Source organism: Electrona antarctica (genome assembly GCF_951216825.1).
Source record: "Electrona antarctica genome assembly, chromosome: 7".
NCBI classification, from domain to species: domain Eukaryota; kingdom Metazoa; phylum Chordata; class Actinopteri; order Myctophiformes; family Myctophidae; genus Electrona; species Electrona antarctica.
This window is the reverse complement of record NC_136812.1, coordinates 41,666,671-41,691,503: the sequence shown is the minus strand read 5'-3', so window position 1 is coordinate 41,691,503 and position 24,833 is coordinate 41,666,671. Positions and strand designations below refer to the sequence as shown.

Sequence of the window (24,833 nt, the reverse complement as noted above, 5' to 3'; positions counted from 1 at the left end):
CCAGAGTTGACGCTAAAATGACCCCAGGCCAGAACCCAGAAGTGCTTTAGAGTTAAATACCCCCAGTTGGCAGATCTATTAAGCCATAATTTGCAACACCCTTTGCATGGTTGGTTAGTTATGAATTTATGAGATTAGACTAGAGGGACAAAGGGGTCTGGTGACTCTGGTTGGTGCAGAGCCCTGGGTGACTCCAGACAGTCAACGGGCAGGGGTCTTCAATGTTTTCAGGCCAAGGACCCCTTAGCTGAGAGAGAGGTGAAGTAGGGACTCCCACACTACTACATATTGGATTCATGTGTATTTATGATCTATTCTAAACCCTCAATACATATATATAAACTTGACCTTTGGATGAAAAGCTCAAAATTAAATTAATTGGAAAAATTAAATAAAAATATATAATAATATCCATCCATCTTCAACTGCCTATCCGTAGTCGGGTTGCAGGGGCAACATCTCCACCAGAGAGCTCCAGACTTCCCTCTCCAGAGCAACATTAGTAACTTCCTCCTGGGGGATCCTGAGGCGTTCCAAGGCCAGTGAGTCGATGTAATCCCTCCATCTCCTCCTTGGTCTGCCCGGGGGACTCCTCCCAGTGGGACATGCATCGAGGACCTCCCTAGGGAGACGCTCGAGAGTCATCCTAACCAGATCCCTGAACCACTCTGGCTCCTTTCCAGGCGAAGAAGCAGCAACTCTACTCCGAGTTTCTCTCGCGTGATTGAACTTCTCACCCTATCACGTGGAGAAAACTCATTTTGGCCGCTTTGTATTCGTGATCATATTCTTTCGGTCATGACCCACACTTCATGACCATAGCCTGGTGAGAGTAGGAATGAAGATTGCTCGGTAGACAGAGAGCTTCGCCTTCTGGCTCAGCTCTCAGTCTCTTTTCGTCACAACAGTGATGCACAGCGACTGCAATACCGCCCCTGCTGCTCAGATTATCTGGCTGATCTCCTGCACCAACAAGACCCTGAGGGCTCTGAATCGGCTGAGATACTTAAACTCCTGGGGTAATGTCTCATTCCCTACTTGGACTGCACAATATATATATAATATATATAATTTGGCTCAGTACTTCATGGTATGCTCTTTTTTCCCTGTACAGTGTATGACTGTACGCCAAGACTCTCGGGACACAGTGTCAGCTTGTAGATCTGCTATTTTTGGCTAATGTTCCCCCAGATTAAGGATGTGAGGGTTCAAGTGGTTAGTGTAAAAATAAAATAATAAAAGTCCCTTCTATCACACAAAGATCCCCCCCCCCCCCTACAGTAGAGTAGATCTGAAGACAACTGCTCTAGGGTTTAAATCAGTGGTTCCCAAAATGTGGTCTGGGGAGGTTCCAGGGGGTCAGGTAACCCATTAAAACCGGGAAAGCGTCTGTCTCATTTTAGATTTGAGCTAAAAAGAATTATTTTATACTTACAGATACTTTGAATACAATATTTATTTTTTTAATGTTTTTTTGTGGCTTTCGTCTTTATTTTATACTGTCATTTCCTGACAGTAGGCTGACAGGAAATGGGGAGAGAGATGGGGGGAAGACATGCAGTAAAGGGCAAGGCCGTCGGGATCGGGAGTCGAACCTTAACCTTGAAGACCTTAACAGGAGCCCTCGTACAAGGTTTCTTTGACTATGCATGCACCTCTTGGTACCACACCACAGCACCTCAAAGGCCCTTAAAACAAGGCTCCAGACCTCCCAAAACAAACTGGTCAGGCTCCTACTTGGCCTCACCCCCCGAACCCACCTCACCCCTGCCCACTTTGACAGGCTGGAATGGTTTAGGGTCGACGACAGAGTACAGCATCTTGCAATGGGTCTGGTCCACAAGATTCGATACACCACCAAGATACCCATGTACCTGTCTAAATACTTCCTTAACGTTAACGAAGTCCACACCCACAACACCAGAGGGAGTGCAACAAACCATGTACAACCCAGATTCGGCACAAACAAGGGACTAAATTATTTTCGCTCCTATGCCACCAAAATGTGGAACGCCCTACCAACAGTCATTAAGACATGTGAATCCCTTGACTGCCTTCAAAACCACTCTCAAAGGGCACCTACGGACGGCTGCAATTCGAAACTGTAAAAAAAACAGTAAAATCTGAATCCCCCCACCGCCCCCCCCTTTTTTCCCTCACTGTTTCTTTTCCCTTTTTACCTCCTTTATGATGAATTCCTGTTCTGTTCTTTGACTATATAGAAGTGTCTATTTGTACGTCTCTAAATGTTTTGATGAATTGAACATGGTGGACCCTCTTGTAAACAAGTGTAATGCTTAATTGGGTCGTCCACTCACAGTTAACAGTCTTTGTATTGAGTTTGTGCTTGAAATGTACTGTAATTCTGCAAACTGTTAATACATATTTAAATCAATCAATCAATCAATCAATCAGGGGTAGAGTGACTGGATGGTAACCGCAAGGTTGCCAGTTCGATCCCAGGCTCCCCCAGAGTTAGTGTCGAAGTGTCCTTGAGCAAGACACTGAACCCCTAATTGCTCCTGATGTGCTGGTTGGTGCCTTGCATGGTTTCTGCCGCCATCTGTGTGTGAATGTGTGTGTGAATGGGTGAATGTAATGCACAATCTATGTAAAGCGCCTTGGATAAAGGCGCTATATAATAATATAAATGCACCATTTACCATTTATACCCATTACCTACATCGAACCCAAAAATAATATACAAATATGGACACATTCAGTTTAGTGCTTGAAAGTCTACATGGGTTAACAACTCCCCAGAGAAGGGGTTCGATCCTTGACATGAAAAGGTTTGAGAACCAAATACCAATATGGCAACATAAGTTTTTCAGAAAAACGGATATAGACGACATCTCTAGAATCGAGCTGAGGCCGATTTTTTTTACCACTTTATAATTAAAAAAATATATTCAAGCAACTTTACAGAAAGAGCGGACATAACATGGCAACACTGCACACAACTCGGGGCAAAAAAGCACCCTAAGTGGCGATACGGTATACATACGGCAAAAAGCACCCTATGCTATGCTAGGGAAGTTCGTCGTCACAGAGTGTCCATCCGCCCGCCGTTACGTTGGATTGTGTCTCGGCGTGAAAAATAATTCTGCTACTGCGGTTCCAACAAGTCGTGTTGTTTGGGTTCAAATCCAGGTCTGAACGAACGGAGATCCGCGTTCACAGGAGCAAAGAAGTCTCGGATGTTTTCTTTTTAGATCATCTTGTTAGGAGAGTCCGGAGAGAACAGAACATCAAACATCTCTGTTTTGCTTGAAGCTAGAAGTGTGTGTGTGGGTTTTTTTTTATTAGTATTCTTATTATTATAATATTTTAAAAGATGAGTGTGGAGGCGTACGGGCCGAGCTCCCAGACGCTCACCTTCCTGGACGTGGAGGAAACGGAGCTGCTCGGGGCGGACACCCAGGGCTCGGAGTATGAGTTCACCGACTTCACGCTGCCGAGCCAGACCCAGACCCAGCCGGGCCAGGGCCAGAGCCACAGCCAGCTGGACGGACAGGTACCCGACGTGGTGGGCTTGTTTTGAAAAAAAGAACCGCGGTGCTAGCTTTAGCTTTAGCGAGTGGCTAAAGGAGCTAACCTAGCTAGTACACAGCCAGGCTCCTAGCAGGGATAGATAAGATAACCGCCAAAGGATGCGTGGGGTATGTCACGTCAAAGCGTCCGTCTTGCGGAAGTTATTTTTTTAGAGCACTGGAAATGTGATGTCTGTCTGTCTCCCCCAGGACCCAAGTTAGCGAAAAATGGCAGATCTACAAGTTTGTAGATCGGTAGCCATGGTTCACATGACGCTCGTACTTATGACTGTCATGTTTCAGGGCTAGTAGATCGGCTATATTCATGGTCTGTTTTATAATTTATGGAATTTCTTAGATTTTATTTATTTATTCGTGAAATTGTTTTGAAAAACAATTACATTTTTCCTAATTCATGTGAAGAAAGTGGGATGTTATTTATTTATTAAATGTTTGGGAAATGGCATGCTCACAGATCTACAGCTCTAAATGTGCCTTTGACTCAAGGAAAGGAGCATGGGTGAACTTGACTGGACTTTTCAAATATTCTATTGTATAACATTTTTTATACAATATTTTATTTATTTCTTGATTGTATAGTGCAGTTTCCGTGTAGCTCAATAATAACTCGTCTCAACTAACAGTACATGCAGCTACACACGCCTCCGATTGTTCGTGACTTCACTGTCCCATCCATGGTATATTTATTTATTCTCCCAGCTTGCTAACAGTCAACATTAGCAACCCACGGCTTGTTGGCTACATGCTAACGCCAGTGGTCTAAACGTTATTTGCGTGTGTTTTTCAGTGTTTATCGCGCCATATTATGCGCACGAACAACATTGTACACATGGATAAGGCATATATAATAGCTGAGTGTGACGAAACACAAGGGTTGACAACAGTCTGTTACTGTTAATTATGTTGTGTACTTTCAGTATAATGCGCCCACCTGTATGTTAGTGTGATGGTACAGCTAACTTAGCGCTTCAGTGCAGTAGTTAGTCCCAACCCTGGTACTTAAAGATGACTTTCTATTAGTCCTGTTGGTTTTATATATCCTACCAGGACCTCTAGTACTGCTGGTTTTATACAGTATATCCAGGATCTCTAGTACTGCTGGTTTTATTTATCCTACCAGGACCTCTAGTACTGCTGGTTTTATACAGTATATCCAGGATCTCTAGTACTACTGGTTTTATTTATCCTACCAGGACCTCTAGTACTGCTGGTTTTATACAGTATATCCAGGATCTCTAGTACTGCTGGTTTTATCCTACCAGGATCTCTAGTACTACTGGTTTTATATATCCTACCAGGACCTCTAGTACTGCTGGTTTTATATATCCTACCAGGACCTCTAGTACTGCTGGTTTTATATATCCCACCAGGACCTCTAGTACTGCTGGTTTTATACAGTATATCCAGGACCTTTAGTACTGCTGGTTTTATATATCCCACCAGGACCTCTAGTACTGCTGGTTTTATACAGTATATCCAGGACCTTTAGTACTGCTGGGTTTATATATCCTACCAGGACCTCTAGTGCTGCTGGTTTTATATATCCTACCAGGACCTCTAGTGCTGCTGGTTTTATATATCCTACCAGGACCTCTAGTGCTGCTGGTTTTATATATCCTACCAGGACCTCTAGTACTGCTGGTTTTATATACTTATCCTACCAGGACCTCTAGAACTGCTGGTTTTATATATCCTACCAGGACCTCTAGTGCTGCTGGTTTTATATATCCTACCAGGACCTCTAGTGCTGCTGGTTTTATATATCCTACCAGGACCTCTAGTACTGCTGGTTTTATATACTTATCCTACCAGGACCTCTAGTACTGCTGGTTTTATACAGTATATCCAGGACCTTTAGTACTGCTGGTTTTATATACTTATCCTACCAGGTGCTTTCTATCCTATCCCAAGTACAGCTGGTTTACTTTAAATTATGGTGCAACTATTAGTACTGCTGACAGGATGTTGACAGATTGACTTGCTATCACAGCTCTGTCTAGTTCTGCACCTGTAAGGCTAGTAAAGCACTCTGGAGACTCCCAGAGGATCAAGTATGTCTGGTGGTCTTCTGGGTATTTGTAGATCCGGCCTCAGGTCTTAAATGGTCTATAACAGAGGTTTTCAACTGGTGGTTCGTGAAGGTATTGCATGTGGTCCCTGACCATGCATTTAGTATCGATATTAGTTATTCGTTTTTATCGATCACTAGTTGGGGAAACGAACTAGTTCACTAAATTACCTGGTGATGTATGATGACATCAATGTTGTCAGTTACTGGGAAGTCGGATGTCAAGAACTTCCACAGAAAGGGAGTTTGAATTTCATTCCATTATTGTGTTGTGCAGGTGAACGGCCCTGATGAAGGCCTCCATAATGGCGGAGTGGACGACTCCATGGCCAAGGCCAGCCAACTGCTGGCTGAGCTCAACTTTGAGGAAGATGAAGAAGACACCTATTACACCAAAGACCTCCCTCTGCACGCATGCAGGTATATGCACGCATACACACAAACACGGTGTTGTCAGACTAATGCCTGTCAGAATGTCTAACCAACGTATGCACCCCGTGAATTCTGTATGATGCGCCTAATGTTATCATTTCAGCTACTGTGGTATTCATGACCCGGCATGTGTCGTGTACTGCAACACCAGCAAGAAATGGTTCTGCAACGGACGTGGAAACACTTCTGGCAGGTATGTTATCTTGCCATAGTGTTCATATGTTGTTGTGTTATAGTGTTCATATCAATGTCAGGCCAGAAAACTAATGTCTTTGCTTGAATTGTTGGTTCTAAAATGTATTCCACACTGACATGACTACCCAGGGCAGTCTTCGTGGACCCCCAGGGGTCCTCAGCAAGTCAATGTAATTCGATACACTTGAGATTATTACGATACAAGAATGTATGAGTGACAATTGCAACATGTTTTAATACAATTATGATACATGGAAAATTTGAAACCAAAATGTGCATATATATTTCATATCGGGGTCCCTGGGAAATTATTTGAAACGGGGGTCCATGTTCTCGTAAAAGAACATTTGGGAGTCCCGTGACATGAAAATGTTTGAAAACCCCTGACTTGGAGTATAGAAAATAATGTTTTTTTTTTATGGATGATGCAACTGGTTGTCCACTGACAGAAATAATGACCTATTTCCGCTACCGTAGCACTAAGAACAAATTTATGAGCATTTGGTTTGGAACGTAGAGACGTGTGTATAATCTACTGATCATGTAAGTCATGCACTGTATGTGAGGTCCTGTTGCGTTTCTTTTGAACCGCCTTTGGATTTCTGTTAAGCATCCTGGCCTGGCTGTCCGGGCGGTGTTTGGTTTGATGTGGTGGTCCTCCCTTTGCCCTACAGCCATATTGTCAACCACCTGGTGAGGGCCAAATGCAAAGAGGTGACGCTGCACAAGGACGGTCCCTTGGGCGAGACGGTGCTGGAGTGTTACAACTGTGGCTGTCGCAACGTCTTCCTGCTGGGCTTCATCCCCGCCAAGGCCGACTCTGTGGTGGTGCTGCTCTGCAGGTATGCATGGAGTGGTTCCCAAACCTTTTAGCTTGAGACCCAAAAGAGAGATTAGAGGTTTGGCCGGGATCCAAACTAGTGAAAATAGCCGATCTACATTCTACAAGCGTTTGTATTCTTCACAAATGGTTTCGACTGTGTTGTCATGGAATATACTGTGAATGAGAGGTTAATATCTTAAAGGGCCACTTCACCCCTTTTGCAACCAGATCTTATTTTAATGATGTTTAGGAGACAAACACTTTCCTGGGGTTTTTATGTGGGTATATAATGTGTTTTTAGTATTTTAGTAAGTGTCCATGGGCTCCATGATGTCATGGACACTGGGCTCACTTATTTCCTGGACTACATGTTGTCTCAGTAAGACAGCCCTCCCCCTATCCACGAGGAGGAGCAGTGGACCAAAGCATTATGGGAATTGTAGTTAATTGATTAGTCTCGGCAAGCGCCAATACACGTAAATTACGTTAATTCAGTTTTATACATGTTTTGTTCTGATCTAGTTCAGTCGCTTTCATCTCCAATTCCCCGTCCCAGGCGGCATTTCTGGTCAAAACAACGCTTATTGCACGGAGCATAGGGGTCGCTCTAATGGCGCCGGCCTGTACTTCTCGTCGGCTAGCGAGAGATCAACACCTAATCCGACAGCACACACACCATTATGTCAACATCCGGTCGCGGTGTTTTGGATCTTCAAAATAAGGGTTGAACGGGGGGGAAATCCGTGAATCAGCCGTGTGCCAGTCAGTCTGTTGTAATGCGTCCCCACAGACAGACAGCCATGTGCCAGTCAGTCGTTGTAATGCGTCCCCACAGACAGCCGTGCCAGTCAGTTTGTTGTAATGCGTCCCCACAGACAGCCGTGCGCCAGTCAGAGCAGCCTGAAGGACATCAACTGGGACAGCTCCCAGTGGCAGCCTCTCATCCAGGACCGCTGCTTCCTGTCCTGGCTGGTCAAGATCCCGTCTGAGCAGGAGCAGCTCCGAGCGCGCCAGATCACCGCCCAGCAGATCAACAAGCTGGAGGAGCTATGGAAGGTAGTTGGCGGCTTCCTTCAAATTAAAACGCTACTCTGTGTGTAATTGTATATCTTCCCCCCCCCCCATGGTTGTGATGTCATGGCTGCTATAGCTCTCTGATTGGATATGATTTGCTGTCAGCTGTACACCCCACCAAGTGCCAAGTCGGAATAACACACAGGGATTTATACATGGATGTTTTTTTCATTTGTCAAATTAATCAAATCAAAGGCTTTCCAGCGGGAGGAGTGCATCACATGATTAGTTGTGACTGTTTTGACACTGTTGCAACACATACACACACACACACACACACACAACCCAGGTGGTTGTACCGCAAGCGGAGGTGCTACCGCTAGTGAAACAGTCTTACAGGGGCATGAAACACATATGAAACCTTCTAATGTGTTTGCATTTCAATTCTGCTGCCAAGCCAATCAAACGAAGCTACGGGAAAATTAACCTGAACAGGAAGTGGGTATGCCTCCCTCCCATTATTAATCTTAACTCCCTCCGCGCCATTGCCGAAGACCTTTGTCAATTGAACCTAATTTTGATACTAACACTTAACGCCATTGCCGAAGCCTTTCGGCAATTGCGCTTTTATAGTGCGTTCGATTGCTCGAGCCAAAATGCTACTTACGTTAGCCGGTTAGCTAGCTGTGTTGTTGGCACAGCACTGGATCGTCGTCGCCATAATAATGCATTCTATCCGTTTCTTTCAATCCCCTGTATCTCCTATTCCTTGTCCCAGATGGCATTTTGGTCAAAACGGCACAGAGCCGGCCATGAGAAGCCCCCAAGTGCACTGGCATGGACCCAAATTGTAAACAACAGTTGAACGGGACCTGTTAAACTTCCTAGAATAAGCTCCCTACCAGAAGTCTGGAACTGTGGCTTTTCAAAATAAGAGCTCAAATTTTAAAAAAATGCTGGCGTGAATTAGATCCTAATTTTTCAATAAATGCTAGCGCTAAATTGGTTAATATTAGCTGCAGCTGTGTTACTTGCATTCTTATGCAGACTGTCATGTTATTTTTTTCTTTTTTCCTAGCTATAGTTTTTAACCTGAACTGGAAAGAGAACTACAAAATAAGTTTCATGCCCTCCCTTTTAACAGCCCTACTGGCTACACCCGATGCACGTTTGAAAGGCAGGGTTCCTAATAAAGGCTGTGTCCCCTGACTCGCTCCCCTTCCCAGGACAACCCCGGGGCCACCCTGGAGGACCTGGAGAAGCCGGGCGTGGACGAGGAGCCGCAGCATGTCCTGCTGCGCTACGAGGACGCCTACCAGTACCAGAACATCTTTGGCCCGCTGGTCAAACTGGAGGCCGACTACGACAAGAAGCTCAAAGAGTCCCAGGTAACGTCGCGTCACCAAGACGTCACTCATGATGTTCGTGGAGATTCTGGCCAGGTTAAAACCCATTTAAGACCTGAGGCCGATTCTACAAATGCCTTCTAAATCAGTAGTTCTCAAACTTTCACATTTTCTAAAAACAATGTTCAAAAATAGCAGGTGTACACTGAGCTTGTACATTGCTATTTTCAAAAAGCCACCACAAAAATGTAAAATGACACCGATGCTTTCCTGGTTTTAATGGATTAAAATCCCCAAACTTCTTTGGGACATTTATCAAAACGCCATGAAAAGTGGTGTGTGTGTGTGTTCTCGCTAGATGTGGAAGGTATAGTTTGTGGTGACTATTTTGGGAATGTCAACAGAAGAAATCTTTCAAAAATGTTTCACACTTTTCCAAAAAATTCTCTCCTCTCCTCTCCTGTCCTCCATCTCTATCCACAGACCCAAGACAATATAACGGTCAGGTGGGACCTGGGGCTGAATAAAAAGAGGATTGCTTATTTCTCTCTGCCCAAGACGGACTCGGGTGGTAATTATGTCATACTTTTATCTCCTCGTCTTATTGCACCACCCCGCCCACCGCCCCTTTCCTCCAGTGGTTAATGTTGTGTCGTATATAGAACCCACATTCCTCTCAGCATTTCACGCAGCATCAGCATCTCCACCCCATACCTGCATCCCTGCGTGGTGTGGTGTGCTGTGCTCGTCTTATTTTATTTTGCCCAATTTGTCATTTGTTTAGCTTTTTTTTTTTTTGTGTATGTGTCACGGTATTGTATAACAACAAAATATGAATAAATCATGAATAATTTTCAGCTGTGAGTATGGGTTTCTTTCTAACTGGCTTCTCGTTTGGTGCGGCTCACAGATATGCGTTTGATGCAAGGCGATGAGATCTGTCTGCGCTACAAAGGAGATCTGGCTCCCATGTGGAAGGGCATCGGACACGTCATCAAAGTCCCCGACAGTATCCTTTCTGTCTGTATCTGAAATACACAAAATGGTCACCTCCACTTTCATCGTCATATCATCTCTGTCCGGTGTAAACCGCTCGTGTCCAAAACTGTTACTTTTCAAGATTCAATTTCAAAAATAGCAAAAGGAACAGATCAACGAGATGCAGATCTGTTACTTTTGATAATTTTGTGTGACGCTGGTGAATGATCAAGTAGGGCATTCATGTACTGTCTAAATAACACAACGTTTATATCTAGACGCCGGTAGTCACTCAGCGGTATGTGCAATACTTACAATACCATTGTTTTGTAAGAAAGGATGGAAACAGTCTCACGTAGTGGATGGCTGGTGTTTGGAATGGCAGTCTTTAGTAGTTCTCACACTCAGATGTTGTGTAGATGTGTCAACCTTTCAGCAGAGTGACACCATCATCTCAATGTGTCTGTTCCTGAGATGAGACCACAGGCAATCTGTTTTTAAGGTGACAGCAAAGACCAGGGTAGCATTTCTCAGATTCAGAAAAGACAACATGAAGTGAAGAGCACGCACACCGTACAATATTGGCCTATAAATGTATGTATGTACATTGTAAAGGTCTCTTGCAGCTATATTTGAAATGCTCTGGAACCCCTTCTACTGTGAAATATTAAATGAAATGCATATTGATGAGACAAATAAGTATCCTTATATTGTTTTAAAGGGGAGGTCGGGTGAGTTTACCAGGGTGGACATTTTCCACCCCTCACACCACAGCCTTGACTATGGCAGATTTAGTTGTTCGAACACAGATTTCCTCAATACATTTATTGCTTATGAGCTTGCCAAATTATAGGTGAATTTCCATATTTAAAAAAGAGTTGCCCTATGTTGAAGGCTGTCTGGCTGTGCTTGTGCTGTTTTCCTTAGCGGCAATGTGTTTTCAGACTATGGAGATGAGATTGCCATTGAGCTGCGGAGCAGCGTTGGAGCTCCAGTGGAGATCCCACACAACTTCCAGGTGGACTTTGTATGGAAATCCACTTCCTTTGACAGGTACATTACACACTGCAGGTTCCCCACAGTGATAGAAGACCAATATATATACTCTAAAATCAGAACATTACTCTTAACCTTTTTCAGGGCATTATTATTTCAAGGGGAAGAATCTGGCTATGTATACTTTTAACGACTTAAACAAGAGTACTATAGATGAATAACAGTTTAAGTCCACACTAATTATCCATAATGTATAAATGATGGATAAGGGGTCAGGACAACGAGGCCTTTTCGTGGAGGGGTCAGAATACAATTTGGACTTTAACTGTTATTAGTCTATAGTACTATTGGTAAACTGGACCCGAGTTGCTGTGGTTCAAGTGATTAACCACTATGCTAGGTCCGCTCCTTTTTTTCCCACTACACCTAATCTCTCAAGTCGAAAATAGCAGACCCACAAACTCATGAACGTGTCACATTGTGACTGATGAGTCCAGTTTTTTGCAAGGTTAGCTCCGGACAAAACGATCTCAGACGAATCCTTGATTTGTGACCCCATTGCCTCCCCTATAACACGTCTGTTTGGTGTCCCAGGATGCAAAGCGCTTTGAAGACATTCGCGGTGGATGAGACATCAGTGTCTGGTTACATCTACCACAAGCTGCTGGGCCACGAGGTGGAAGATGTCATCATTAAATGTCAACTACCCAAACGCTTCACTGCCCAGGGCCTGCCTGACCTCAACCACTCTCAGGTAACACACACACACACACACACACACACACACTCTTACAACATTGCTGGTGTGGCCTGCTAAAGAACAGAGATTGGAGAACCGATCTCTGAAGCTAGCAACTTGAAGATCTGACCTTGTAATGTAAATCCTTTCTAAAAACCTGGTTGGCTAACAAGGCTTTTCAGATAGAGAGTGACACGACGCCGCCCGTGTTCTCGCTTGCATGTGCAAGGTCACACTGTGTGCTCCTCGTGGAAATAGACACGCTTTTAATGTGGAGAGTAAAATAATGGTCAACACATTTCAACTCTTAGAATATGAAAAACCAAGGACACTCTTACAAATGTGTATTAATATAGGCTAGTTGACTAGTTCATCATTGGACAGAAAAAAGGGCAATGATGAACTAGATATGATTTAATCTTTTTTTAACTTTTTGCAAGAGTGCCTTGGTTTTCAGCTTATTTGACTCTGGAGGCTCGCCCAACCAAAGAGCACTCGCGTCTCCGTAGCTGCCCACTCGCCTCTCGTTGGCAACGAATGAACAAAGCACGTCAATCACTCCTCATGTTAAAAGCCCTTAAACACTTGGTCCGCATAGTGTTGTGACCATTATTCACCTAATGATGTGCGTTAATAACCAATGTCCTTTTCATGTGTTCGCCAGGTTTACGCTGTGAAGACGGTGCTCCAGAGACCTCTCAGTCTGATCCAGGGTCCTCCTGGTACAGGGAAGACTGTCACCTCTGCCACCATCGTCTACCACCTGGCACGACAGGGCAACGGGTAACACGGCATTAAACCACATGTTTTCTACCAGCAGCATAAACAGTGTTTTGTTTGTGCCAATTATTTGTGGGGTCCACAGACTTCGAGCCAGTGTTTTATGCAATCTATCACAACAGGGCAACACGTAACACGACATGCAAAATGGCTTATTTTCAACGCAAAGCGCTGCACGACACTTTTATTTTGTCTGCAATACATTCCTTCCTCAACATGTGCTCGTGTCTGCCCTGCAGGCCAGTTCTGGTGTGTGCTCCCAGTAACATCGCTGTGGACCAGCTCACAGAGAAGATCCACCAGACCGGGCTGAAGGTGGTTCGGCTCTGTGCCAAGAGCCGAGAGGCCATCGATTCTCCCGTCTCCTTCCTGGCTCTGCACAACCAGATCAGCAACATGGACAGGTCAGTGGCATGCTGGGAGTTTTTGCATGTTCAAAGGAAGTTAAACGTGTCGCAAGTTCACGTTATGAACATGCAGATCTGCTTTATACCGGACATTTTTCGATGACATGACCAAATAGATTACTAATCAATCACTAATCAAAGTCTGTGACCTGTGTGGAGTGTGGACACAGTGTTTGCTATCCTGTTCGCTATGCTAATGTTACAATATTGTGTGTGTGTGTGTGTGTGTGTCTTCTCAGCATGCCAGAGCTTCAGAAGCTGCAGCAGTTGAAGGATGAAACCGGGGAGCTGTCGTCTGCTGACGAGAAACGCTACCGAGCTCTGAAACGCACGGCCGAGAGAGAGCTGCTCATGGTGAGAAACACAGAGGCAACTGATGTTGACCAGGGTGGTTACTTCTAGAGCCTCAATGATATGGGAATCTATTATTTGACTTTGTTGACAATTAAGCAGCCAATATGTCCCAATTTTGACCTGCAACATGTTTTTTGAAAATAGCCGATCTACAAGCTCGAAACTGTACGGCTATCTTAGAAAGGAAATTGGATAGGGCTTAAGTACAGTTGTTAGGGTGCATTCTATATGTATTATTCATTTGCTTTTTCATCGAAGAATCATAATCAAATGTTGTTTTCAAATCTTGAAGTTTGATATATACTTTAAGACTCTTTTGGGCTAAAGTTCGGTTCTGACCCGGCGCCTCTCCTTCGCCTCCTCTCTCTCTCTCTGTTGGTGCAGAACGCTGACGTGATCTGCTGCACGTGCGTGGGGGCCGGGGACCCCCGTCTGGCCAAGATGCAGTTCCGCTCCATCCTCATTGACGAGAGCACGCAGGCCACCGAGCCAGAGTGTATGGTACCTGTGGTGCTGGGGGCCAAGCAGGTATACACACGCACACACTTAACACCAAAGGACGACAATGTAAATACAAGCCTTCAGGCTTCTTTGTGTTTTATACTTTTGACATACAGTAGGGGTGCATAGCATTATGCATAGGATTTGAACGATTCCTATTCCTTAATTGGTTCCCTTTAACGATTTCTATAGGGGCTTCCAAATGGACCCTAACGGGTCTGTAACTCTCAGTTATGATGATCCTTGAAATGTAAATGTTTGAGAAACACACCACAAGCTCTAACAGTGTGATAAAAAAAATCTGATTACGCAGATTCTCAACCATAATTCATGCATTGTACAATAAAGAAAGCTGTCATTTGTGCTCTCATTTGTCTGTTTTAAAACGACGTGTTAGTTAAAACTTCCCATTCGTCCTCCTAGTTGATCCTGGTGGGAGACCACTGCCAGCTGGGACCGGTGGTCATGTGTAAGAAGGCGGCCAAGGCGGGCCTGTCCCAGTCCCTGTTTGAGCGCCTGGTGGTGCTGGGGATCCGGCCCATCCGCCTGCAGGTCCAGTACCGCATGCACCCGGCGCTCAGCGCCTTCCCCTCCAACATCTTCTACGAGGGATCCCTGCAGAACGGAGTCACTGCCGGTCAGTGCAATGTGTCCACTTTGGGAATGGTGACACTTTCATTTATGTTGTACTGCAGCGTGCCCCGGAATCTCCTTCTGGCCTCAAAATTAGAGGTCGCCGGGTGTCTTTGAGATTGACAGCTGTGACAGCTGGCCAGGCAAAACACTGTATTTTGGGACACGATACAGTCAATATAATGGAGTGAAACATTTTTTTATGTCTTCAGCAAATTTTAATCCTCCTGATCATTTGTTTCTAGCCAATGCCTGTTCTAACATGATTTAATATGCTCAGATGATCCGGTGCAAAGTTACTTGACCTGAATTGAAGTAATATTTTTATAATATTGGAAATGGACAGACCGCTAGCTGAACGGTAGTAAATGGAGAATATTCATATAATATTATGTTTGCCAAAACCACCTTGCAGTGGATCTGGAATTGTATCTGTGTGTGCTCGGTGATAACAACAAGAACGTGAAAAATAGTGAAGTAATGTGAACGCATGTTGCCAGCGGTAGCAAGATCAAAGAGTTTGTCCTCACTGAAGTTGTTTCCCCTCCCTCCCCTCTCCTCTCACTTAATGAAGCGTCCGTAGGCCTACAGATAACAACATCATAGAAACAGCAACATTAACTTTAGGTTATAAAGACACTGTAGAGAAAAGCTTTCGCACACCTATAGTAGAGGCTTAGCAGCAGGTGCGTAGGCAAGTGCACTTCAATAATAAAAGACCCTCTTCTCGTCCCTTCCAGGTGACCGCATCAAGAAGGGCTTTGACTTCCAGTGGCCTCAGCCAGACAAACCCATGTTCTTCTACGTCACTCAGGGCCAGGAGGAGATCGCCAGCTCTGGAACCTCCTACCTCAACAGGTAAACGCTTCATAATTGATGTTGTCAGGCAGATAACGGGTTAATACTTTCAGCGCCATTGCCGAAAACCTTTGTCAATTGAAGCCTAATTTTGATACTAACGAAGCCCTTCGGCAATTGCGCTTTTATAGTGCGTTCGATTGCTCGAGCTAAAATGCTACTCACGTTAGCCGGTTAGCTAGCTGTGTTGTTAGCACAGCACTGGATCGCCCATCTTAGATCGTCGTCGCCATAATAATCCATTCTATCCATTTCTTTCAATCGCCTGTATCTCATATTCCTTGTCCCAGATGGCATTTTGGTCAAAACAGCGTTTCTTTGACGGCACAGAGCTGACGATCTGGAGCTCTGCAGAGCTCCCGTCTGGATTCACAATGTAAACAAGGCCAGCCCAGCTCCGTGTAAATTCCTAACTTAGGACTACTGCAAGTGGAGCGGAAATGGCGGCTTTTCAAAATAAGAGCTTAAATTTAAAAAATCCTAATTTTTCAATAAATGATGGCGCTGAAAGGGTTAAGTATCTTGCTCAGGGACACTTGGACTTGGGCAGACTGGGGGGCAAACAGGTGACCTTATGATTATCATAAGGTCACCTCCTTTACTTTACTCAACAATCTACGACCGCTCCGGTCTTCTGTTCCTGATTTGCGCACCAGTAAGTAATTTTTGTGTGTGTGTTGCTGTGTTGCAGAACGGAAGCGTCCAACGTGGAGAAGATCACCACCAGGCTGCTGAAGGCCGGAGCCAAACCGGACCAGATCGGCATCATCACCCCCTACGAGGGCCAGCGCTCCTACCTGGTGCAGTACATGCAGTTCAGTGGCTCCCTGCACACCAAGCTCTACCAGGTACACTGAGCACTGAGACATGTACAGCTACACAACTAATGCCAAACTCTACTAGGTACACTGAGCACTGACGCATGCACAGCTACACAACTACTAGCCTCGGAAACCCAGACGTTTTTATTTCCAGGGAGAAAAAAAAAGTCTGGGTCCGAGTCCACTTCAATTCGGCATAGAGTAGCGCAAACATCTCTCACTCTCTGCTGATTTCTGATCGTCTGCACCTTTGTTAAATTGACACACACTCACACATGTACACACACACACTCCTCTCTCTCTCTGTCGCTCTAAGTAATTAGTCTCATGTCGCGCAGCTGCGCATAGTTTCTCCCGCGGATCCTGCCGGGAGCTGCCTATGCCATAAAAAGCATAGGTGAGTTCCAGGCTACACAACTACCAGCTCTTCATCGCAGTACGTTTGAATGAGCATCGTATAAATGTATGTATGACACGACAGACAAGTACAATAAAGCACGCACATCCACTCGCTTAAAGCCAGTTGACGGGCCGAGGTAGTGCGATGAGGAGCCGAGAGGCTCGAAACGTCATGACCACTTAGGTGTAAGGAGCCTTAATAAATATTATTTACGCTTAGTTTGGAGCATTGCTCGGTGTGCTGAGTTTACTTTTTGTTCTATCGACATGACAGACAAACATCGGCCACTGGCATCAGGGAATATCTTAATTACCGCGCCGATGGAAATCAACAAGTATCGGTCAATACTGATGTATGGCCGAAAAAGTGGTTAACCCATAGCTACACGCCACGGTCGAAGCAAGTAACCTCCAAATGTTCCCTGCTTGAACAGCTCTAAGGGCAGTTTGAATGCGTTTACATCCATACTTGTTGACCAGCTGACCCAGGACACATAATTCACCCTTTGTCAAGTCCCGCCCGTGGTTGTGCCCCTCTTCGCACCTATTGGTTGCTGTTTCGTGGTTGGACAAAAATCCTCTCTACATCCACTACCATTGAAATAAGGTGTTTTTCAGTTGCTTCGTATTGATATTCTGTGCACTCAATTCTTATTTTAAACTTGGTGTCAGTAAAAAGGAACATCACAGACTGTGCAGCATGGTGACTCGGCATATCATGTTTGTTTTTAGTTTTTTCCAAAAATGATATTTTTGCAAATTCAACATAAACAAGGCGGAACAAGGGCGGAACAAGGCAGAAAGAGCCTGCTGGTTAGTCAGTCAGGGACCAATCAGAAGGCTGACAAAGGATGAAATGTGACCAGGGCCTCTTCCAATGTTTTGTCCCTGCTCTCTCCCCGTAGGAGGTGGAGATTGCCAGCGTGGATGCCTTCCAGGGCAGGGAGAAGGACTTCATCATCCTGTCGTGCGTCCGTGCCAACGAGCACCAGGGCATCGGCTTCTTGAACGACCCTCGCCGTCTGAACGTAGCGCTCACCAGAGCCAAGTAAGTCTGAGCGGTGAGAGCCCTGCTCTCTGACACTAGTGATGTGTGGAGTCCTTATGCCTGATCTGTACTTAGTTGCACATCATGTTGTGCATCTGCATACAACAGCAGCAAAACACCGATGCCAGTAGAGGGCAGTGTGACTCCAGACATCACTGAGAGAAGATGCTTTCTAGTTTCTACACATTTTCTAATCAGACCACCAGGAACCTCCAGAGTCCTCACTAACCATTCAGCCGCCCCTTATCAACATGTTATAAACACGTTGTCGGCATCTAATGTAAACATGTGAGCAATGCATGCAGATGCTGTTAACCTGTGGTAATCAAATGTTTTAATTTCTAGGACCCACACTTTAGTATGCAGGCCACATACCCCCATAATTCAGAGTGGACTAATGGAGCCAAATTGGTCTATCAATAATTTAGCTGGGGAACCCCATCAAGGACCGCTGGGGGCGGTCTCAGGGGTAGAGTGGCTAGTTCGAACCCGGGCTTCCCCAGAATGAATGTCGAAGTGTCCTTGAGCAAGACACTGAACCCCTAATTGCTCCCGATGAGCAGGTTGGTTTCCTCCGGCATCGGTGTGTGAATGGGTGAATGTAATGCACAATCTATGTAAAGCACCTTGGATAAAGGTGCTATGTAAATGCACCATTTACCAGACCCAGGGTTGGGGACCACTGCTGTAAAGTGACCTGTGCCACTGTCCTTGGCCCGACCTCCCTCTCTCTTCTCTGACCATTCTTGTTGCTGATGGTATGGTAATGTTTAGATTACGGGGTCAGGGTGATTTATCTTCTCTGTCTCAGCGCTCTTGTTTATGGTGTGTGTGTGTGTGTGTTTGTGTTTTAGATACGGGGTGATCATCGTGGGGAACCCCAAGGCCCTGTCCAAGCAGCCTCTGTGGAACCACCTGCTGAACTACTACAAGGAGCAGAAGGTGCTGGTGGAGGGACCGCTCAACAACCTGCGAGAGAGCCTCATGCAGTTCAGCAAGCCCCGCAAGCTGGTCAACACCGTCAACCCGGTGAGTTACACTCAAAATACCCACCATTGAGATCGGAGTTATACAGAATATTAAATATGCCTTTTGGTTCCCAACTATCAATGATTTAGCTAGGGGACCCCTAGGGAAGGACCCCATGGGTGTCCCCAGGTCCCACGTTGAGCACCAGTGGTGTAGAGCATGTCACCTGGTTGAATTTCTGGACATTTCTCATGGACAGTTCTTAAAAAAATAAAAAATAAAGTTTTGGAATATTGCTATTGGGGAAAAGCATAATATCGTCGCGTATGTCCTCATTATGTCTAAAAGTGTTACTTTTCAGAATTCAAATTCCAAAAGTACCATATGGACGAGCTCAAAAGGTGTCACATTTTGAGCTTGCGGATGTGCTACTTGTGATGCTTTTATGTGATGCTGTAGTATGATCAAGTAGGGCGTTAATATTTGGGGAAAACGGAGTTAGAAAATGGAGATTTCTGCCCGACAGCAACGATATAATGATCCCTGTGTGTGTGCACCGTAACAGCTGACGTGTGTTGATGTTTGTTGTCAGGGGGGACGTTTCATGAGTACAGCCATGTACGACGCCCGTGAGGCACTCATTCCAGGCTCCGCCTACGACCGCAGCAACCCGGGTGAGTCTAATGATTAATCCAAGGGTTCCCACACTTTTCAGGCCCCAAAGAAATAAATAATAATAATCATATTTGACCACCAGCCACCCACCCACCCACACACACAGTAGTACACCCTGACAAGAACTAAGGAATTGTAGGAGTTACACTACATTCGGATTGACTCCGATCCAGAGATGAATATTGTGAAAGTAGCTGAACTATTGACTCACTACAAGCTCCTTGTAGATTGGCTATTTTCACAATGTTTGCCTCTTTCTTACATCATTTTTTACACTTTGGCCTATTCGATCTTAAAAGTTATTAAATTGTAACTTTAGGTAGAGCTTCCATGGTTCACTTCATCCAACAACGCACTACTAGTCCAAAACTGCAATAATGTGTGTCTGTCTCTCGGCAGGGCGTCCAAACAACATTTACTTCCAGACTCACGACCAGATCGGTATGATTGGGGCGGGGCCGGCTCACATGGCCCTGAACATCCCCATCCCCTACAACCTGGTCATGCCCCCCATGCCCCCGCCAAGCTACCTGGGCCACCAGGGCCTGAGCAACGGACCCATCCCAGGTACAGCTACCACCATATCCACAGTTTGGTCTGAATAGGAAACGCAGAACGGGTGGTTCCGTCCAAGCAACCTACTGTCTTCAATATATAAGTTGTTTTAAGATTTAAAATTGAGTTGGTCAAACGAGCAATAGAATACTGTTTGGCTGTGTGTAGAACAACAGGATCATAGGGTTAGAACAATCATGACAAAACATCATTTTACATACAGAGTCCTAGTGTGGATCCAACTCGCACACAATTTCACAGATTGGGACTTGGCCTAGCAAAACATATCTCTCATGGGATTCTTTTGTTTGTTTTAATCTGTGTATAATGTAGGGCATATTGTCTAATTATTGTAAAATGTATTGCTTATGATGCTTATGAAGATGTATCAGTATATCTTGTAGTACAGCATTGCTTTGCACATTGTGTATATGTCCGTGATTGACTTGTGGTGCCTCCAGGCCGCGGAGGTATGAAGGGGAAGCCGGGCCGCGGAGGCCGACAGCGGGGCCGCGGCGCGGGCAGCGTGGGAGCCGCGGGCCAGGGCCCCAACGGCCCCACCAGCCAAGCCAGCCAGGACGGGGCCTCCCAGCCCTTCTCCCAGGGACCCCTGACTCAGGGCTACAACTCCATGAGCCAGCCTTCCCAGATGAGCCAGCCTGGCCTTTCCCAGCCTGAACTGTCCCAGGTAAGAAGAAGCCACAGTCCATCAATTCTAGCCCTGGTCAAACCTGAATCCATCTGTTGTTTTGGAAGTATCAAGTGGAATGTGTATTTCAAATGCTCTGTTATATTTTGTGTAATGCTTAGTACTTTGTTCGTTCTGTTTTTATCCGATTTGGTTATCTATCATATTATCTATCAAACTATCATATTTGTGATATATTGTGATATATTATCATGTCATATTTGATATACTATATCTATTGTACGATCTATCATATTTGATTTAATATTAACAATTCATTTCGCCGCAATAATCGCTGCATGAAGTTCTCATATCGTATGGCTTTAACACAGTTTGTTTCCCTCTTGTATCACAGGACAGTTACCTTGGTGATGAGTTCAAGTCGCAGATGGACGTGGCTCTGTCTCAAGACTCCACGTACCAGGGTGAACGAGCATACCAGCATGGCGGCGTGACAGGCCTGTCACAGTACTAGAGAGTACGTACCTCACACAGTACTGCTTAACCCATTTTGGGCGGGAACCCCTTTTGGTGTTAGCATTGTTATGCTTTAGCTATTGAAAAAGCTCGTAGCGCGCCACCGAGTGGCACGCTACGAGCTTGTAGGTCTGCTATTTTTGAAAAATCGAAGAACGACTGGCATAGAAACATAGCTTTTTCAGAAAACTGTCAGGATGTAGAAGACATTTTTTTAGAATCTGATCTCAGGTCAAAATGGGTTAAGTGGTTAAAACCCTAAAAGAAACATGGCATGGAAGACTGAATATGGTGCACTAGACGTCTTCTTTCTTTATCGAGAAACGTAAAAAGAAATGGGGGCGGTGGGGGGAGGTTCCATTGGTTCCATCTGTACCCTCACACAGTTAAATTTAGATCTAAGAAAAACACCATGGTCTGTGGCAAAAGATAAAATCGAGAGCTGGATCAAGAAACTATGGTTGTTTTAGCAACATATTTTGGCTAAATGCTTCAGTTTACAAATGTGTACAGAACCACCTCCATAGCTTTTATTGATATAGCGTTTTAGGGAGTGTTGAAAAAAAATCCCTCATGGTATAGAAAGGTTTGAGAAACCCTGATCTAATGTGTTCCTCTCCGTTTGGCCCTTCAGGTTACTGGAAGAACGGAGCTAGGCTTGTGTGGAGCTTAGTTCGTCCACATTTTAATCTGAGTAATGATAAAAACACAAAATGGATACAATCTGTTTTCCTCTGCTACAACCGAAGCAACCACCCTGTGAAAAGCGACGGGAGAGAGCGAAACCAAAACCAATCATGATGAGAGGGCGAGAAAACGAGTGAAGCGACGGGCGGCAAGCGAGAGGGATGGAGAAAAGGGAGCGGGCGAGAGAAAGCGACAGAGTGGAAGAGACGGAGCGCTGCCCGGACTCGAGGGACGACGTGACGAAAGAAGCAAAGAAGACTAAAACGGCGTGCGCCGTGGTCGCACTGCATCCAGGAAACCGCAAGTCAGGAGACGTCTACACGGTTTCTCTTGTAGGGTGGGTGGGTGGGTGGGGGGATGTCATTCGAGGCTGTGACCTCACCAACCCCCCTCCCCACATGTCTCCTCCTATCACCTCCACAATACTTCCTCCCCCCCCTGTTCGCTAACGAGGAAACGGTCGGGCAAAAACTGACATTTGTCAGAGCAGGGAAAGGAGTCAAAGTGCTTGAGCTGAATTTGTAGAAAGGAAGTAGGAACGCCATCACACTGGCGATGCCCCCCCCCATATCCTCTGAAGTCTATTTGTTTGTTTTTGAAGCCGCTTGAGCCCCACCTCCCCTCCCTGGGATCATTTAGATTAGGACGGCAGGGGAAAAGTAGAGGCCGTGAACTTCTGAACCCCCCCCCCCCCCCCCCTCCACCCCAAGAAAAAAAATCCTCAGCGAGCCTGAAAATCAAGAGGGAGCAGCAGCAAGTCGACACGCTTTCTCCTCGTCGTTCAACTCTTGAGTTGGTGGGGAAACGTCAGGAATCTAGAAGATGGTTTCTGCGCTTAAAGTCTGACGTTAAAGAACTTAGCGTTGAAACGCCACTTGGCTTTTCCAACGGCTCTTTACATAGCAAACGGGTGGTTTTTGGACGACACGTCACTTACAGAGTGGCATGAGGATCTCAGACGGAAAGATTATCGAGGTGTGACTCGCGGACAAACCGGGACCCCCCCCGGCTTACACCGCCACCATGAGATGATTCTTTTTAGGAATTACCTTTCTTATCGCAGAGCACAAAAAAATGAAATTATTAAACGCGACCAGCATTGAATATTCTACTCAATGTCATTTTGAAGTTCCAGCAAAAAAAAGGAAACAAAATAAACCTTTTTCTTTTAATATTTTAGAAGGGGCTGATGCTTTGACCCCCTGTTTTTTGGGCAGAGGATTATGAGAATTATTTTTGTTTTGCTTATGTATGCTTAGATTTGGCGATGGCTTTAAAAGGACGGCTTTGCTTAAAGGGGAATTCTCTTGTGAATGTTGGGAACTTTAACCTCGACGTCGTACAAAATCCCTGTTTTTAAAGTGACTGAAGCAACGAGGAGGTAGGGGGATAGAAACCTGGTGTCATTAGCGAGATGTTGGTGCATTAATTATCTACAAGCGTTCCCATTTTGGGTCGAACATTCGGCAAAAATAGCCAGCTTGCAAGGTCATAACGTGTTGCGATGCATTATTGGGTTGTGGACTGGTTATTTTCTGCAAAGATACTTTGGTCTATAGGGGGGGAAAGGTAGGAGACTAGACTTAGTATAGAGCCTGGAGGAGTTAAAAAAAAGAGGGTTTAAAGATAGGGTTTAAGTGATTAAACCAGTAAGGAGAGGAAAAGGAAGGTGGCTTAGGTTGGAAGATTCAGAACGCAGCATAGCCCAAATGTCACAGGACAAAATATTAGTTTTTCCCCAAGATGTCTGGGGAAAAAAACAACAAGGGAGTGCTTGTGTTACTTCACATGATAAACCATTCTGTTCACCACAGCTTGCCAACTCAGATGGCACGCGCGGGCTATCGGCCGCTTGCTGCGAGCACTCGCCAGCCTCGGGGCCCGTGTGGTCGGCGTGCCTGCCTTGGTGTCAAGTGATGTATGGGACAAAAACACATAAAGAAGCGCTCCTCTGACCCAAATCCTAGAGCCTAGTATAGATCCCTAGTATAGTATGTATGTTGGGTTTAATACAGACAAATCATGTACTTTTTAAAATAGTCCCTAACAAATCCTTATTACTGCATTCTACAGTAGCTGTTAACCCCTAGCATCCCTATTCTGAGGAGGCGCGTGATAACTTATGACGTGTTGTGAACTTGTAGAACAGATATTTCCAGGCAAAGAGATTTGGTGTGTAGGTAAAATATAGGTGTGTTACTGTTAGTATAGAGCCTCCTGGGGACTCCACTCAACTAAGTACCTGTATATCGTCTGTCGGGTCGAAACCTCATATCAGATCTGCTGCTTTTGATGCTTTTTGTGTGATGCTGTAGTATGATGGGACATTAATTTACAAAAACTTGGAGATAAGAGGTTTCTGCCCGACAGCAACGATTTTTTAAGGTGACAGGAGGAATCCCAGGGGAAAAAACAGTGCCTCTAAACAATCTTCAGACCAAACATGAATGTAGGTGAACCCAACGTAATACTGTACCAGCACACCACAGGGCTCCCGAATCATTACCAAAACATTGTTCATGTCATATTTTATTATGCTTTTTTTTAAATGTAAGGTAGTTGTCAGAATTGGCCAGTACTATTGAGATGTGAGGCCCGATCAAAGCGAGGCGAGCCACCTTCCTTCTCTGGGGACTATCAAGAAAGATGTATTTGTCATTGTATGGACTTTTATTTGTTGTTCAAGCTTTTTTTGGACTGATCACGCTTCAGATTTCTGTAGGAACCCTATCCCAGAAGTTGTGACCCAGGTTATTTATACAAACTCCTGAATTGCTACGACCATAAATATATATATATAATTTTGCTTTGATGCGCAAGGTTTTCCTTGCTGTTT

General features: G+C 45.1%; 1 protein-coding gene across 2 annotated transcripts; it reads left to right on the top strand.

Annotated features, from left to right (window-relative positions):
* The first annotated feature begins 3,017 nt into the window (after positions 1-3,017).
* Positions 3,018-24,400, top strand: LOC306926483 (regulator of nonsense transcripts 1). Of its 2 annotated transcripts, none has more exons than XM_079505790.1 (24): positions 3,018-3,517; positions 5,900-6,042; positions 6,158-6,247; positions 6,924-7,091; positions 7,948-8,128; positions 9,313-9,474; positions 9,916-10,003; positions 10,343-10,456; positions 11,355-11,463; positions 12,001-12,160; positions 12,810-12,928; positions 13,165-13,329; positions 13,572-13,686; positions 14,071-14,214; positions 14,611-14,824; positions 15,561-15,678; positions 16,370-16,526; positions 17,804-17,946; positions 18,801-18,975; positions 19,508-19,589; positions 19,990-20,157; positions 20,607-20,833; positions 21,189-21,311; positions 21,945-24,400. In XM_079505790.1, exons 1-23 carry the CDS (start codon positions 3,338-3,340, stop codon positions 21,306-21,308), a joined length of 3,342 nt encoding a protein of 1,113 aa, XP_079361916.1. In that variant the 5' UTR covers positions 3,018-3,337; the 3' UTR covers positions 21,309-21,311; positions 21,945-24,400. The 2 variants fall into 2 exon arrangements, with proteins under 2 accessions (XP_079361916.1, XP_079361917.1); XM_079505791.1 differs by having other exon boundaries at positions 3,019-3,517; positions 10,343-10,441.
* The last annotated feature ends 433 nt before the right edge of the window (positions 24,401-24,833 follow it).